At 40.7% G+C, this 17,544-nt stretch overlaps 1 protein-coding gene across 2 annotated transcripts in view; it reads right to left on the bottom strand.

Annotated features, from left to right (window-relative positions):
• doc2b (double C2-like domains, beta) overlaps positions 1-13,031 on the bottom strand; it is an 87,655-nt gene extending 74,624 nt beyond the window's left edge. For both annotated transcript variants that reach the window (XM_014004028.1, XM_014004027.1), the window contains exon 1: positions 12,371-13,031. In XM_014004028.1, coding sequence (XP_013859482.1) covers positions 12,371-12,713 — 343 coding nt within the window. In that variant the 5' untranslated portion in view covers positions 12,714-13,031. The remainder of the gene's footprint in view (positions 1-12,370) is intronic.
• Positions 13,032-17,544: the final 4,513 nt, after the last annotated feature.

Here is a 17,544-nt window from a genome sequence, read left to right on the forward strand (position 1 = left end):
GTCTTTATACATATCAGATATTTCAGTTAAAATACATAAGTAAAAATATTTATCCGAGTATAATACTACCCCCTAACTTTATGGATGATTTTATGGATTAAATTTTACGTATTATACTTGAATTAAAACAGTATATCAGAAATATAAGGCTTGGTTTTGCTTACAGAAGATAATACCTGACATTTTTCAGATATATTTGCATTTCAAGGTTTTTTTTTCCTCCTCTCAACTCTTTTAGCTAGATTACATGAAAATGTCATTTGGATACAACTTTTCAGGACAGTGAGATTAAAGATTACGAACATAATCCTCAAGCCATCAGCGGTCAGAAAACCATCTGGCAAGACAGGCATCACCCAGTCCAGAGGAAATCAAACCCACTTTAATAAARAATGAAACAATCACACACCACCTCCCACACAGAGAAACCCTCCCAGCTTGACTTCAGGTGAATTCCAGTCCAGCCCTTCCCGCTGAGACTAAACCCTGTGGTCCAGAAATTTAGACTGAAACACCTAGATGTGGCTTCCTGGAGTCTACAAGAAACCAGGGCAGAGGTCTGGTATTGATCCAACAGAGGTGAGATCAAGTAAACTTTCAAAGAACCGAGTTCAGCGTCACGTCTCAAAAGTGTAAAGTTAGAGGTCAGAAGGGAAGTCTGTTTCATTCGTGAGGCTTATTAGAAGCCAGAGTCTTGTTCCGATAAAAAAAAAGAATATATCAGAACTCATTCTGCTCTCTGAGATCACAGCGGTTGTTAATGTAACACAGACGGGTAGAATAAGAAGTAGGAACACAACTTTTGATGTTGTAGAGGTCAAGGGTTGGAACAGAAGTAAAGCTCGTTTTATAATCAGACTACCAATTAACTTTAGTGAGGAGGAACACTTCTGCCGACACATGGTGTTCCTCAGTAAGTTACATAAGCAGGAATTATTTTAAAAATTACACAGGAAGTGGGAGCAAATTTAACTTATTTATACAGATGGAGTAATTAGCACCTATTTATGCAACACAATTTTTTGTTTGATTAAAAAAAGGTCTCAAATTAAATTCGAGTAGTTTAAATCAAAAAATAGAATCAGATAAATACGCATGTGTTTTACTGGTTTAAATTTGGTGTTTGAGTCAGTGTTGTGGGATGTTCAGGGATTAATGAAAACTATGGGCTAACAACACAATTTAAAAAATTGTTGTGTAGTTTGAAGTCTGTACTTTTGACATATGTTGAAACAGAGAAGGTGCATCTTTCTGGTTACAGACTTTTAAAAAAGTCATGGAACTGGGCTCCAGATGGTTAATACACTGTCATCATATTTCACTACAGAGCTATACCACAATACCATCATACCACACAAGCCTAGCTTGAATTCAGCCCTGAATGCACGTCATTAAAGGAGCACGTCTGAGGTCAAGATGTGTTCTATTTCATGGTCAACATTACACGCGTCGTAAAAACTGCATCATTTCCACGTCACAGTTGATAAGCCAGACATTTCAAAAGTGCACTTAGCTAGAATAAACCTACATTAGGTAGTGTGTAAAGTCACAGTGTGTGTATAACCTAAATACCAAGAAGTGACTAACAGTGCAGGTGTGCTGAGGCAGCTGCTATCCTCCCAGACAAATGCCACCTTGTTGAACACGGCAGACTGTACCGGATTGATTTGGTTGTGTTTGCGTTCACACATCAGCGTAACGTTAGCAGATCACTACTGGATCACAGCCTCCCTCTAATTTGCCTGACTTAGTAAATCTGGTCCCGAGCTACTTGACATTTCTCCCGTGTTTGCCTTTTACTGCAACTACACATAAACATGATCATCACACGGCAGCACTCCTAATTGCGACTAGCATTCGGAAGTTAAAAAAGAAAAAAAAACATGAAAGCTTTGAACTTGCCTACTTAGATATCCCTAATGTGCCTCATTAAACTGTACATGACACACTYGCGCTTCGGGCCAACGGATACTAAAGAGACAAAAAGGGAAAAAAAATTAAATTTAAATACTTGTGCTGAGCTCTCGGAGGATGAAGTGCCCACTCGGTGATAACGTTAGTGAAGTTCTGATTCATCGCTTTGCGTGGGAAGAGAAGTGATCAGACATTGAGATTCAATTTTGGGGAAAGCGGTGACTTTTTTCCCAGCTCAGTAAGGAGGATGAACTCCTCTGGGATCTGCTCTGCTGCAGAAAACTAGGTGGGCTTCACATTCAAAAATAAATTAGGAAGTGGCAGCTGTAAAAACCAAATCTTTCATTTATGCTCCCATGAAGAGTGAAAATCTAAAGCCAAACATTTTCCCCCAACATCCAATGGATCAGTCTAATAGCTGGCATTATCATTACATAATGTGCTTAGTGGGATGAAGGGAGGGGAGGGTAGAGGTGGGGTTTGCCTCTGATGGAGCAGAGCTGCTGCCAACTTAAAACACTGTTTTTTTTTTTAAAGTGAGGCGCTGTGATAATTATCCATAATGAGACTTCGCTGAAATCGGCCCGTCTTTGGGTTAAATTCACCAAAAAAACCAAAACGCAGGACACTACAGGGAGTCGTTCCTACTGTATGACAGCTTGAGCTTAAGACTCCTAACAGGCTTCTTCTGAGCTGGCCGTGGCAGCGCAGAAATCGCTCTTTACATTGAACGAAGCTTTACGAGGCTCGGGGGATGTTTTCCAGTGGATGAATGCAGCCCGCTGTTTCACCAAGGTCTGGGAATGGATCTGGTCTGTTAGAGGCAAGAGATGGCTCGTGATAATGGCCTAAAAACTTGTTGCACTCCTTTTAATGGCAAAAAAGAAAAAYAAAGAAGCCCTCAAGTCCAAGAGCATTTACACATAACAGCTTTAAGTGGCAGCTACTTCAGAGACATCTCTTTTGGCCCAAACAGTTTGTAATTCTCATCAATCTAAAGTAGTACCCTAAACATGGTCTTTCCTTCAACTAATATCTGATTTAGAGCTCCAAGTACTGTCATTATAACCATAAAAAATGAGAATAAATTGTGTAATACTCAATTCTAAATCAGGACAGTGCATWATTCCTCCCTTACGTCTACCGTTTCTTGTCTCATCGGTTTCTGTGGAGAAGTGCTCTCGCCGGGCCACTCACAAGCTTCGTCGGCTAAGAAGGAAAAATTACTTTGATTTTTGCCAGATTGTTTTAAAATCAACTCTGGGTTTATTTTAATTAAAAAGAAGCCAGTGCRTGGCAGAGCCCCACAGTGGTGCTAAACTCTTACAAAGTCACTTTATAAGTGAATTTGCAAAAACTGGTGGAGCATCTCAAAAATCAAGGCTCGTTTATCTTTTCTACAAATCTGCTAAAAAACCATTTGGTTTGGTCTTCTGTTAGTCGGTCTGAGCTGCACATAACTGTGATTTACCCTGGGAGAGTCGTGGTTTTCAAGTTTTGAAACTTGTATTGTTATTTTTATTTCTAATGATGTGTGTGTCACCAAATAATCCTCCCAGCACATCAAGCCTGCAGTTTCCCAATMAGATCTTACTGTTTGCTTCTGATTTTGCTTCATTTTTTTATTATTAAACTTTGACAGGACAAGTAGTGATACTATCCCTTTMGGTTACTCATTAGGTCTGTACTGAGTACACATAAATATGCATTTTCCTGAACACAAAAGTATAAACACAAAATGTGCCGTGGGAGTTTGAAAGCTCTACAYAATCTGTATGCTAAGCTTATAAAGCTTAATAAAGCAATTTAATTGAAAAAAACTAAAGCACAAAGCAACAAATATTTATCATAAAACAAATTAGACACCTAATATAGAAAAGCTATTACATTAACTTTTTATTGGCCACATCAATTTTCAGCCGACTTCTACAACAAAATGTCAAAATACATTTATGTAAGACCCTTTTAAGATAAATTAGAAAGATTTATCCTAGTTGCTTAGTTTTACTAAGATGCTGGAATTGCTCTTTTGTCTCTTTTTATAAAAAAAAAACGTGACAGATAACAGAGGATTTTGAAAAAAAATGTTTTAAAGAAATTTATTCCTCTTGTCTCAGAATAGTGTTTCTAGAGAGCTTACTGTTATAAATCTTTGATTATGTTATGTCAGATATTAGAAAATGTGCTTCATATAAAGGAATTTTGACACATTTTTTAAATAAATGTTCTTGGATGAATGTAAAATAGAACCTGTAAATGAAAACATGCAGATAAAAGGGAAGTTGTTGATTCTCTTTGGTTCCTTTGTTGATCACTTCTCTTGGTTTTCCCCCTCACAGCTGATGACTAAAAGCAAACAGTGTTGCTCAGCTGCTGTAAGGAGACGCTGGTCCTGTCAACACGTGTGGCTCTGAAGCTTATCTCTGAAAAACACAAGAGTCCGCTCGGTCATGTGGGCCACCGCAGCCGTCTCTTCGGGCCCTGCCTGGCACGTGGGCCCTCGACAAGCACTACAAACCATTAGTAATTAATGTGGCAGAGATCCTGATGTCCAAACGGTTTTTGATTACCCCCCTTCGGGKGTGTGTGGTTGGAGTAGGAGGGGGTGTGCTGGGACACTCGGTGCACTTTTCCATTTCAATTAAAATCAAGGTTGAGTCACAATGAATTAGAAAATGTTGCTGTTATGCTGATTAAGCAGCAGGTTCTGTGCCAGGATTGAGACGTCCCCGCGTGATTTGGCTGCTTCTCTGCTCCACCGCACCCCACCCAGCCCCCCTCCAGAGAAGGCGCACAGATACTGGATCACGTCCCACTGGGACTGTGGCGAGCCAATTTGGGACAGCAGTGGCTGCTTTAAATCACAAACAGGAAGGCGAGCRCACATTTATTTATTTTTGTTGCATTTTGGGCAGCAACAGATTGAAAGTTCCATCTTCCGAGATGTTGACAGACTAACAAATTCAAACAGAGGCAGCGTTTTCATTTTCGCCTCAGCGGTGCTCGCTTTGCTGCCGGGAGGGAGAAATTACTTCACCTCACCGGGCGATTCATATGTAGGAGTCCCAGAATGATCAGATCAGCTTCGCAGCGAGCCCGATAAAAAAGTAACCTGCTCTGCAAGTTGGAAAAACATGCAGGCTAAGCTGATAAATGAAAGTGCTTTAAATTCATTGTTGGATACTTTTATTCTTATGAGCTTGTCGCCATCCAGAAGATATTTAATCTGAGGCTTCAGCTGTCGTCCAAAAAGTCTATTTCACAAAATAAAATATGAGTGCTTCAAAAATACAGCTGACCAAGAGCTTTTGTCTACAGTTACTTCTATGATTGGTTCTTCTTTTCTTTACAAAGTTTGTTAGAAAGTGAAAGAAGAATATATTTTATATGATAAACTCCAACCTCCACTACAGAAATGAAAGTAATTAGCTAGTTTTGCAGCCGCAGAGGAAAAGGTCAGAGTTTTTCTAGTTAATCAGAAGCACAGAGGCTGTAATGAAGTTTGGCTCATTTTTAACTGGATTTTTGTCCAGCTTTGATACAAAAAGATGCGTCATGAGGGGCGAAGCTGATATTAACACAGAAACATGATTTGGGTGSTGTCCAGGATAAAAGGGCCTCACGGAGCTGCCAGAAAACACCAACAGGAGTGTCTGACTACATTTTTWAAAATGCAGCTTTCACAATCCATGATTAGCAAAAGCTACATAATAAACGTTGTTTTTGTGATGGGAACTATAACCAAGAGTACTTAAATATGTAAAACACAACTGAAAACCATTTTCTTAAATACTTCAACCAAGACCTGGATATTTCTAACCCAGACAAAGTTAAAACAGGCTTTGGGTTTTCTGTAACATAATAGACTTTTTGTTCTGTTTAYTATTTTGTTGTTTAAATCACTTTTTGTGATGCAATATTGCTGCTATTTCATCCTAAGAAAGTATTGATAAAAACATATTTGAAATCTTTATGACAACAATACTGAGGGGTGTAACGACACATCGACATAGCGATTAAATGATGATTCAGTTACATCAAGACAAAACAAAAACTTTGACCCATATCATGATATGCCCGATGTGGATCGATATATGCCCATCTAACACAAGGATTGTGTTGAATGGACATATGATATCGATTCATATCGATCACAGACTTGTGAATTGAATCAAAATCGTATGACAGACTTTGTGACAGAGAAATATCGTATTGTCATCYAAACTAATCGATATAATATTGTATCGTGATAAACYTGCTGATGTACCCCTATAAGTGACATGTAGCCTATTTAGACAAGCGGTAATCCATTTTAGTGTTGCACCATATTAGAAAATCTTGTGACGGCGATAATATTTGTAAATATTGCGATGATATCAGGTGCAATGTCTTTTTTTTCTTTCCTCCCTTCCTAATCTGCTAAAAAAAATACGTAGCTGCATTTTTGGCAGGAGTTCTGAGTTGATCTGACCTAAATTCCAACAGCACGTGGCGACGCGGCCCCAAATTCTAATTTGGTTAAAATTTCTACAAATTGCTTCATGGGATGAAGTTCTGATTGTGTTACTGAGTAAAGAGCAGAGTAAGAGGCATGAATCAGGACCAAATGAGCGCAGTTTAATCTTTATTTTCCTGCATAATGAAGGTCTTAATAATCAAGGCTGTGAAGACATTTTCATGTGTTTCTGCAGTGGTATTATGTTTATACAGCTTATGTTTCTGCTTCTCCTTTCAGCTCCCATGGCAGCGGCAGCAGCTTGGGATTATTTGTGACGTTGCATCAGACTCAGTCTTTTTTCATTCTTTCATTATGCATCAGATTTTAGGACATCTTTTATTAGACGTTAGCTACGCTGGTGACAAAGAAGTGACTCTTACTTTGGTTGTTTATTTTGTTTTATATCCCACTTCCCTGTCTGGGATTTTTTTTCCTTTGGGAAGCGGAGCTGACACTGTAATTATCCTGCCATACTGATGACTCTTCAGGTGATTGCAAAATCATTAAGATGATCCTCTGGCAGATGTTTCTACCTAATAGTCTTATTAGCAAAAGGAAGGAGGGGAGCTGTGGTTTCATGTTTGCATAAACCAGCAGCAAGACTAATGTGAGCTCAGTTTTGAGTCATGCAGATTKTGTGCTTGTTAAATGAAATGAAAACGCCTGATATATACTGTATATTTTTTGTGTTTGGGCATGCGCAGGGAAATAATTTGAGTATGTAGAAAAATGTGTTTTTGTAAAAAGATACTACACAGAAAATGGAAAAATCATAGATGGGTTTTGTGAACATCTGGTTGCAAAGGAATACCCAGTGCCCCTCTGAAAATAAAAGTGTAAATTCTGTTTCTGTCTTTATGTCTCTTCAYCTGATTGGACGGAAACAATTCGATAACAAACCGAACTGATCAATCAGAATTCAATGAACTGAAAGACTGAAAGTTTCTTATGATATTTGTCTGAAGCTTTTCAACTCTGATGCCTTTTTTCCAGTTTTCTACTCTGCTGTGGGCTTCAGGCCAACAAATCATACTTTTGCAGCTTCAGTCACTTCATACCCTGATGTTTTAGGTACAAAAAGAAGCTGCCTGCCTCAGGTATCTTCTCATGGGACGCTGGTGCCTTTGCACATGTAAACACAAACAGGGCAGCAGGATTGCTATAATGCAGAATATTAATATTGCAATATTTTGAAAGTTTTAGTGATTTTGCACACATATTTAAAATATTGTTCAGTTTTAATGAGAATACGCAGATATGTTAAGTACATGGGTGCTAACGGTTTCATGTTCAGTTTATATGAAACATCAATTGCTGTGGATGAAGGGGAAATAAGTATGAAGTGACACGGGTACAAAACGACCTGCACCCCTTTAGTCACTGTAATTTTCAAGTAACAACAGGAAGAAAAGAAAACTTGCACCAAATAAGAAGCAGAAGCTGCAAAATTCATCTTCATAGAAAAGATTTTACCTCCACTCTGTCATGAAACCTGTTCACAGAATGTTTTTCAGATGATCACCTCTCTTACAGATCAAAAAAGATAGAGTATTTTTTTAGTATCAAGTGTTGTGACAACCTTCAGCATTTCATCCTTTCAAAAATACTTTCTGCTGCTTTTAAAAGATAAAGAAGAAGAAAAAACTCAATTTGATGCATCGTTCCATCTAAAAACACCTCTTGGCTTTAACCAGTCTGAGTGTTGTGTCAAACAATCCTCTTGTAATAACATTCAGTGTTAAATGGACTATGCTTTTCTAACTTAACTTTCACAAGGCCTTTCAGCCAGTAAGAGGCAGTTTCCATGGTTTTCATGCAAATCATCATCTTGGACCGTTACTTGTGTTTTACTTGACCTATTTTGGCAGAGGATGGCAAAAGATAAAAACCAGATCAGATTATAAGGTACTCACTGTGAAGTTAGGAAGACTGGTGAAAAAATTCTTAGAGGAAAAAAACAGTACTATTATTCTTGTATCGATGGGTAGGAGTCATTCATTCATTTAAATCAGGTGTCAAAGTAGAAAAACATCACAAAAGTAGATGAACCTATTAATAAAAACTTCTGTAACTAAGATTTATTCAGTCTAACAAGAGATGGATAAAATGCAATTGATTAACAGACTTCTGTTATTCATTCAAATCATACCTAATTTTACAGACTACCAACACGTCTTCCCATGAGGAAGCAGAGCCTGAGGACCCTGGGTCGGACTCTCCAATCTCTCGTGCTGAGGTCATTGAGGTGGTTATAAAGCTCCTCGGTGGCAGGRCGCCGGGGGTGGATGAGATTCGCCCAGAATTCCTTAAGGCTCTGGATGTTGTGGGGTTGTTTTGGTTGACACGACTCTACAATATCGCATGGACATCAGGGGAAGTTCCCCTGGATTGGCAGACCGGAGTGGTAGTCCCCCTATTTAAAAAGGGGGGCTGCAGAGTGTGTTCCAACTATAGGGGGATCACACTTCTGAGCCTCCCTGGTAAGGTCTATTCAGGGGTTCTGGAGAGGAGGGTCTGTCGGATAGTTGAATCTTGGATTCAGTAAGAGCAGTGTGGTTTTGGTCCTGATCGTGGAAGAGCAGACCAGCTCTACACCCTCAGCAGGGTCCTGAGGGTGCATGGGAGTTTGTCCAACCAGTCTACATGTGTTTTGTGGACTTGGAGAAGGCGTTCGACCGTGCCCCTCGGGGACTCCTGTGGGGGGTACTCTGAGAGTATGGGGTACCAGGCCTATTGATACGGGCTGTTAGGTCCCTGTAGGACCGGTACCAGAGCTTGGTCTGCATTGCCGGTAGTAAGTCGGACTAGTTTCCGGTGAAGGTTGGACTACACCAAGGTTGTCCTTCGTCACTGATTCTGTTCAAAACTTTTATTGACAGAATTTCTAGGAGCAGCCGAGGTGTTGAGGGGATCCTTTTTGGTGACYTTAGGATCACATCTCTGCTTTTTGTGGATGATGTGGTCCTATTGGCTTAATCAGATCCTGATCTCCAGCTTTCACTGGAGCGGTTCACAGCAAAGTGTGAAGCAGCCAAAATGAGGATCAGTGCCTCCAAATCYGAGACCATGGTCTTGAGCCKGAAAWTGGTAGGGTGCCTTCTCCGGGTCGGGGAGGAGGTCCTGCCCCAAATGGAGGAGTTTAAGTATCTCAGGGTCTTGTTCATGAATGAGGGAAGAATGGAGCATGAGATCGACAGGTGGATTGGTGCTGCGTCTGCAGTGATGCAGGTGTTGTACCGGTCTGTCGTGGTGAAGCGAGAGCTGAGCCAGAAGGCAAAGCTCTCAGTTTACCAGTCGGTCTACTTTCCTACCCTCATCTATGGTCAAGAACTTTGGGTAGTGACCGAAAGAACGAGATCACAGATACAAGCGGCTGAAATGAGTTTCCTCTGCAGGGTGTCTGGGCTCTCCCTTAGAGATGGGCTGAGAAGCTCAGTCATCCAGGAGGGACTCAGAGTAGAGCCGCTGCTCCTCCACATCCAGAGGAGCCAGTTGAGGTGGTTCATCTGGTTAGGATGCCTCCTGGACGCCTCCCTGGTGAGGTRTTCTGGACACGTCCCACTAGGAGGAGGCCTAGAGGAAGACCCAGGACACGTTGGAGGGGCTATGTTTCTCGGCTGGCCTGGGAAAACCTTGGGATTCCCCCGGATGAGTTGGCCCAAGTGGCTGGAGAGAGGGAAGTCTGTGTCTCTCTGCATAGGCTGATGCCCCCGAGACCTGACCCCGGATAAGCGGAAGAAAAYGGACGGACGGACAGACTTCTGATGAACTTGAAGACCTGAAGAGCAGATAAACTACTAAAACCCGCAGGATAGTGGAATTTAAGGACCAGAATCAGACACCCCTGGTTTAAACAAACATGAGCAATATGTTTGTGCACAGATTATATTGTGAATAACTCCCACCTACTACCACACCTAATTTTACTAGATAATCTGTAAAACTGACAGAGTTACAGCCTTTTTGTGGTCATTAGATGTGTCCATTTTGTTGAGTCCAAAAGGTACTAATGATTACTTTCAGAATGTTTTATTAAATTCTGTGGTTCATCAGTTATTTTGCTWACAAAAACTCTCAAAGGCTATGACATCAACGACCACTTTTTATGGAGGAGAGTAATAAACATTGACTTTATCAAACTTTCTTGGATTTCATATGTCAGAAAGCATACATTTGAAAGACTATAAAATAAAATAATTAAAATTATTTATTTTAAAATCAAACTTTTCTAATTCCAGACTGCTAAATGTTGTAAAAGCTGGAAATAAAGGCAACCACCATCAGAGCGTCTCCATACCTAATTTTATTCTATCTCTATTAAAGGACGGCTCTCATCAATTAAAAAAAATCTGTTTTTTCCAGTGAGTGAAAACCCGGTTGCCTGGTGGAGGTCATAAAGCAACATCTGCCAGTTCAGTGCAGCCTTCACTGCCTTCTACCACCCCCACCCAGTCCAGTTCTGGATTAGAGCTGGCCTAAGTCCCCCCCCACACACAGCATGCCACTCTGGGTGGATTAACTCCTGCAGAAGCCACACTACTGTCACGCATTAACCTGCAATCACAAGCCTCTTGTGCAAAGGACAYCCGTGACAAACCTGCAGCAAGGACTGAKGGGAGTCTGCTGCAAACAGGCTGCAAGTTTCACATATTTTGGGATGTGTGTGGGATGTGCAACATGCTGGYCAGAATAAATGGAGTCAAGCTGGCTGCTGAAACCGAAACACTGGGATTTCCAAATGTATCAGACAGATCTTATCTTCATGCGGAAGCAACAAGTTGTTCTGATTTTTGCATCACCTCAAGTAAAAACATTATCTGTGACACTAAATGTCTCAGTGTTTAGTTTTATTTTGAACAATCCAGTCACTGAGAGTCTCAGACAGTAAAATTCAGCAAAAGCTTTTCTAAATGAGCCTGTCTTCTCAGAAAAACCAACATTTCAAGGCTTTAGTATGTCACGGGGCTGAGTAGTTGATGAATGTTTTGCAACCTTCAGTGGTTCTTAACTTCCTCATATCTCACAGAGGAACACAGGTCTGTCGCTTGAGTTTTGAACAAAACATCTGTGACAACAACTGTGTGAGAATAATCAAGTCTTTGTGGACATCTCCAGCTCGTATCCAGAGCTTTTTGACACCTGCACAGGAGTTGTCCTCTGACAGAAACAGTTGGAGGTACCCTAATCTAACCCAGAAACTACACTGATAATAAATACTGAAAACTTGGTCCAGTAGATTAAAACATAAATGTGGGGGTGGCAGAACAGCTGGAATGTGCACAGCCAAGAGTGCAATTTTTCAAGTTGTGCACAAGCAAATATGGAAAACATCAGTTTTCTGGTCAGAAATATTCAGAATCTGATGAGACTGTAACAAAAATTTCCCACAATATTCAATAGCAAGCTTGGTGAGACACCGTCTTCAGAAACTCACAGACAAACAAAACAAATGGACAATATGATCACACAACTGCCCGTCTGAGAACAATAAGCAGAGGAGCTTTCAGACGAACTCCACTAAAAGCAAAAACTGCGACTAATTTGAGGCTCGGCCAAGAAGCCGTGAATCATTCAGCTCAGTCGGACTGACGGCACAGACCGAGCGCCCCGTAGACACGGGTGATTTTTAAAAACACGCTCATGCAACCCTTTGTTCCAATAAAATCACACGCATCATTCTTTCAGCTGAAGAGGAGCTGAGCAGCAGGAGGGGCGGGGGGCTGTAATCTTTGCAGCAGCAACAGTTGGCTGCCAGTCGACTGAGAGGAAAAGAGTTCGCTGCAGCACAGACGCTCAGCACGCATACATGAATCAGGAGATAAAAGGTGGCTGATGGGAGGAGAGGAGAAAAGGTGACAGTTAATGCCACAAAGCCGTGAGGCTGAAAGGATGCCTGGCAACTGGTGGAAGGAGAGGGAGAAGTGAAAGGGACAGACAGAGACAGAAACCATCACTCACTGGAGTCATCCGAGTCGTATCCCTCCACGTCGGGCTCCTCGTCCCTCCTGATGGCCTGTAGGGAGGCGGAGGCGCCGGCGCACGCCCGCTCGGGGTTGTCCTCATTCGGGCGCTCACTTTCAGCGGCAGCGGGCGCGGCGGGAGCGGCCGAGGAGGTAGAGAGGGCAGAGCGCAGGGGGCCGACGTGGCCCGCAAACTGGGGCGCAGCGGGGGGGAGGCCCCGCGGGTAACGGGGGAAGTAGTCGGAGATCTGCTTGATGGGCTGGATGGGGCCGGGGCACACGTCAATGGCCATGTGCTCCTGGATGCTGATGGTGGGTTTCTCGCCTTTGCGTTGTGTCATGCATGCGGTCCAGCCCGGAGCCCACCTCCCAAAACCACAACAAAAAGAAAAAAAAAGAAATAAAAACAAACCCAGCCGGTGGTTCTTCCCCTCCTGTTGATTATCTGAAGCAGGTGGTTTTCCTCCTGATAGGTGCACTAATCCAGGTGATGTTTGGACCTGACCACTCTGGTCTACATGGAGTTCCTGAGGCGGCTGCTTCGTCTCCCAGAGCTGTCCTCAGACCCAGACCATGCTGCCTGCCAGCCTCACGCACACTACAACCCACCCTCCTGCTCTCTGCTCTTCCTATAAACCTCCCCCCCCACCACACTCTGCCCACGTCTGCGCCGCCTATCTGAGAGAGACAGAGCCGAGAGAGACTGGCGAGTGTTTGTGAGGCAGAGGGAAGGGATTAGAGAGGAGGGGAGGGAGGGATCAGCTGATGTCACTGCTTAGCAACCGAGCGATAAACAGGAACCGTCGGCCGAGGCGCTTAATTGTGATATTAAGCCCGTCCATCTGTCGGGGCGAGGGAAGATCCAGAGCCGTGCCAGGCTCGCACATGTTGGAATGTGGCGTYGAGTGCGTAGGTGGGTTCCTGCGTACCTCTTCCGCTACGACAACCTGGAAAGTGAGACATAAACAGTTGTTTAGTGAGTCACTTTTACAAACGTCTATTAAAAGGAACTCAGTGGAAACTACGAAATCAAACGTAAAAACTAAAGGTTATAAACTTTAGCAGATGGTGCAGTTAGAAAAAAACTTAGTTCTGTAGTTTTTCAGACTTATTGATATGAAATTCAGAAATGCAGGTATGCAATGAATGTAACAAAGCACTTGGTTGAAACCAAGTTGAAGCTTAAGTCACAAGACTGACAAATAGACAAATTTAATAAGCACACAGGACATTTAGGTGAACATAGGAGTCAATCTGCTAATAAATGTGGATGAAAAAAACTATTTTAAATATTGGGGATAAAACAGGTGGAGTGTCATAAAGACAGAACTTAATTTTCAAAACTCACTTTGTGAAACTTCTGCTTTACAACTCTAATTTAAAGGTTTGTTTTTAAAAGAATCTGCATACTTTACTCAAAAAATAAATACACAAAAATACATAAAAAGTCTTCTCCATCCTAAGCAGTCCCTACATGGATGATGTCATTGTTGACCTATTTTCTGTCACTTCAGCTGCTTCCAAATGTAAATAAACAAACGAGGCAGTTGGCAGACATTCACAAACTGCTTACATATAATTAAGGACACATCCATATGAGGAAAAAAAGTGGATTTTGTTTCTAAACATTTTTCAGTATGATTAAGGCTAAATTTGTTCTTAATTATCAGAAACTTTAAACCCTTCTTGTGAACATTTACGTGTAGTTAAAAAAAACGAGACAAAACCCATCTTCTGTTGCCACAGATGGTTTCATTTCGTCCAGTCCTTTTGACATTTTCCCGTCGTCACGCTCCAGATTAAAGACGTCCRCTCTCCTTTAAACACTAAAAACGTTTTCTTTTCCTCAAGCACACTTGTCTGTTTAAGTGCACGGACTCATTTCCACTTCCCAACGCACCAATTACACACCCTGATGTTATCACACGTTTYATAATTGCTTACCATCTGTTCCGAATGTGTGTGTAGTCAAGTCTGAAACACTTGGGTTAATTTGAGTATCTGCACATTTCTGCACTGAGCTCCAGTCTGGCTGAAAGCAGCAGGGTGAGGCTGCTTGCTCCGGACATCGGGGGGGTTCAGACCTAAAGCTGCACAAAACACAACTATTAAAACCTGCTGTATTTCTGTGCAGTTGAAGATTTGTACTCCTTGGAGGCTGACAAACACAAAATAATAACGGTTAACTTACAGTATGCCAGCAGTGTTTGTAAGTACTTTCGATTACATAAGAGGAAAATCCCTCCCTGCAGGTTTAAAAGGAACCCTAACCTCTGGTTTCACCCATTCACAAACAGATCCAACATGTCTGAAGAACAGATGAGGCAGCACCATCTTGTGTTGGCTGTTAGAAACATACTCAAATAACTCTCACCGTGGCTTTTATTAAATTATTTCAAATAAGCCTCTGATTCTAGAGAAAAAAAAGGACAATATTTATTTTAAACTCAAAGACTCTGGCCTTATTTGAAGAATTTTGTTGTTTACACTCTTAATCCTCCCAATAAATAGAAAACTGCACAAATGCTCTGGTGGTTTGTTGAAACCATTTTAGTAACTTAATAGGATGGAATAGTGTTTTGAAAAATCAAAAAGTAAGATCAGATATTTCACATTATTTTGTAAAAGATGGAAATGAAATTTATGATCAGAACGAAATTGTAAATGGATTTAATAATTATTTTGTRAATGTTGGCCCAAGTCTTGCAGCTAAAATACCAAAAGTAAATAAAAATGTGAGTCATCCAGTCATGGGTTGCACCAGCAGTATTTTTCTTGATGGAACTGATAACGAAGAAATAATGAATATCGTGAAAAATCTTGCAGACAAAAGATCAAAAGACTGGGTGGACATGGACATGATGCTTGTAAAAGAAATAATGAATTATGTTATTGAGCCGTTTACATATATCTGTAATTTATCATTTTTAACTGGAATATTTCCTGACAATATGAAAGTAGCCAAGGTAATCCCTCTCTACAAGAGTGGTGAGAAATATATGTTTAATAATTACAGACCAATATCCTTGTTACCACAGTTTTCAAAGATTTTAGAGAAATTATTTGTGCTTTGATTGGATCAATTTACCGATAAACAAAATATTCTAAGCAGCAGTCAGTACGGCTTTAGAGCTAACAATTCTGCATTAATGGCACTCATGGACTTAAAAGAGAAAATAACAACTGGTGTTGATCATAAACAATACTGTGCTAGTATTTATGTTGACTTGAAGAAAGCTTTTGACACCACTGACCACAATATTCTTCTTGAAAAATTGAACAAATATGGTAGGACCAGAACTACAGCGGGTATCTAAACTTAAAGTGCCTGTGACGTCAAATTTTAGTTATAAATATGAATGCATTTTAAGAAAGAGGACAWTGATAAAATATTGCAAAAAAAATTTCATGTCGCCGAGATGAACAGTCATTGAGATATTTGCCTGTGAAGAAACAGGAAGTGATGTCAAAGGGGAATGTCTGCATGTGAACAGAGCATTGCTAAAATGGCTAACAATACAGACTGTAGAGAAGAATCTGATGTTTCTTAATATTATTATGACTCACTATCAGAAAGAGAAGAAGAGTCAGAGTTCAAATAATAATGTTTCAATAAACAAAGACCAGAGAGTTTTCTCTGTTGAAGAGTTCCCCTTTGATGTCACTTCCTGTTTCACTTTGGCTGAGCCAAGTTCAAAAGAAAATAGGCCAGTTATGAGACAAAATGGGTTAAATCGTGTATTATTCCAACTTTCTTAAATATAAAGATGTTTTCTTTGACTTTTTGTATTTGAAGAATATGCTTGTCACAGGCACTTTAACTAATATCACCTGCTACTTTTTGTGCCAGAGTTTTTACTCACCTTATGCTGAGAAATAACTAATTTTAATTGTTTCGGTCAAACAATAAGTCACATTTTGTTTATTAAAAATATCTTTTTAATAAGTTAAGTATTTCGGTCCACTGGCATTTCTTCAATAAGATATTATTAACTGCGTCACACTGAATGAATCAGTAACTAGCCACATCTTTAATTTTGTGCTCATATTGCCTCCATCAACATTACCCTGACAAGTGTTCGTCATTTGTGTGCCTGTCTCTGTAACAGATAATGATTTAATCGCCACACATGGATTAATTTACACAGCAGCAGCTGTTTACCCCAAATAAATTAGCTTCAGAAAGCGTTCAGTCTGCGTTGAAAATTACAGACGCTGTGATTCACTAACTGTTGTGTCACTGAAAGTCGCGCTAATGACTCCCTAAAGGAAACCATTGTTCTTTTGGTTCAGAGACGTTAATATGAAAAGAACGCAGTAATTGTGAAATCCAGATGAGCTCATTTAGCCTCTGAATTGGACTTCATGTTACTGGAATAACAAACAGCTTGTTTTCTGGGGGTAATGATGCTCACCAGTGTGCTGAAGGCATGTCATCACCTCCCTGGAACTTCACACAGTCTGATTGAAGACAATAGGGTGTGAACGTTTGAGACAACATTTCTGGGCTCGTCGTCCGTTTGTTCCAATTACTTTCACGTTTGTATCAATTTCCACACGATGACTATTTGTTGTAAAGGAGCGTGGGAGTCGCCTACTTGGAATTTTTCTGCCTCAGACGCTGAAAACAGAAACATATTCTCCGTCGAAGTGAAAATTATTCTGCATTTGTGTGTGTGGGTGTGTGTCTCGGTTGAATTAAAGCACCAACCAAATGCACAAAAACACCTGCAGCCAAAATAAAAGCTGGTCTGAGTGGGAGAGCAAAATTACACAGCAATATGCTTTGATTTAACAGCGAGCAACGATACTGGAAAACATGAAATTACCAAATGGAGAAATTTCCACTTGGGTTCAACAAAGTGATAGTTTTACCAGACTGAGCTCACTGGGCTTCCTCAAAAACAAAACAGGAGTGGTTTGTTGGAGGGAAAGAGAAAAATCCAGCTGAAAAGCAGTTTTTCTGATTTTTCTTCAGGTGTTTGAAGAAAAACTGAGACAAAATGTTTTTATAGTTTCATCGTTCACATTCTGTACTAACAAAATAAGATACATTGTTCTGTAAACATCCACTATAGTGCTACATCAAACTGAGCTTTTTCCTTAGGATATCCAACCACACACACACACACACACACACACACACACACACACACACACACACACACACAC

This window comes from Austrofundulus limnaeus, unplaced genomic scaffold (genome assembly GCF_001266775.1).
Source record: "Austrofundulus limnaeus strain Quisiro unplaced genomic scaffold, Austrofundulus_limnaeus-1.0 Scaffold21, whole genome shotgun sequence".
Taxonomy (NCBI): Eukaryota; Metazoa; Chordata; class Actinopteri; order Cyprinodontiformes; family Rivulidae; genus Austrofundulus; species Austrofundulus limnaeus.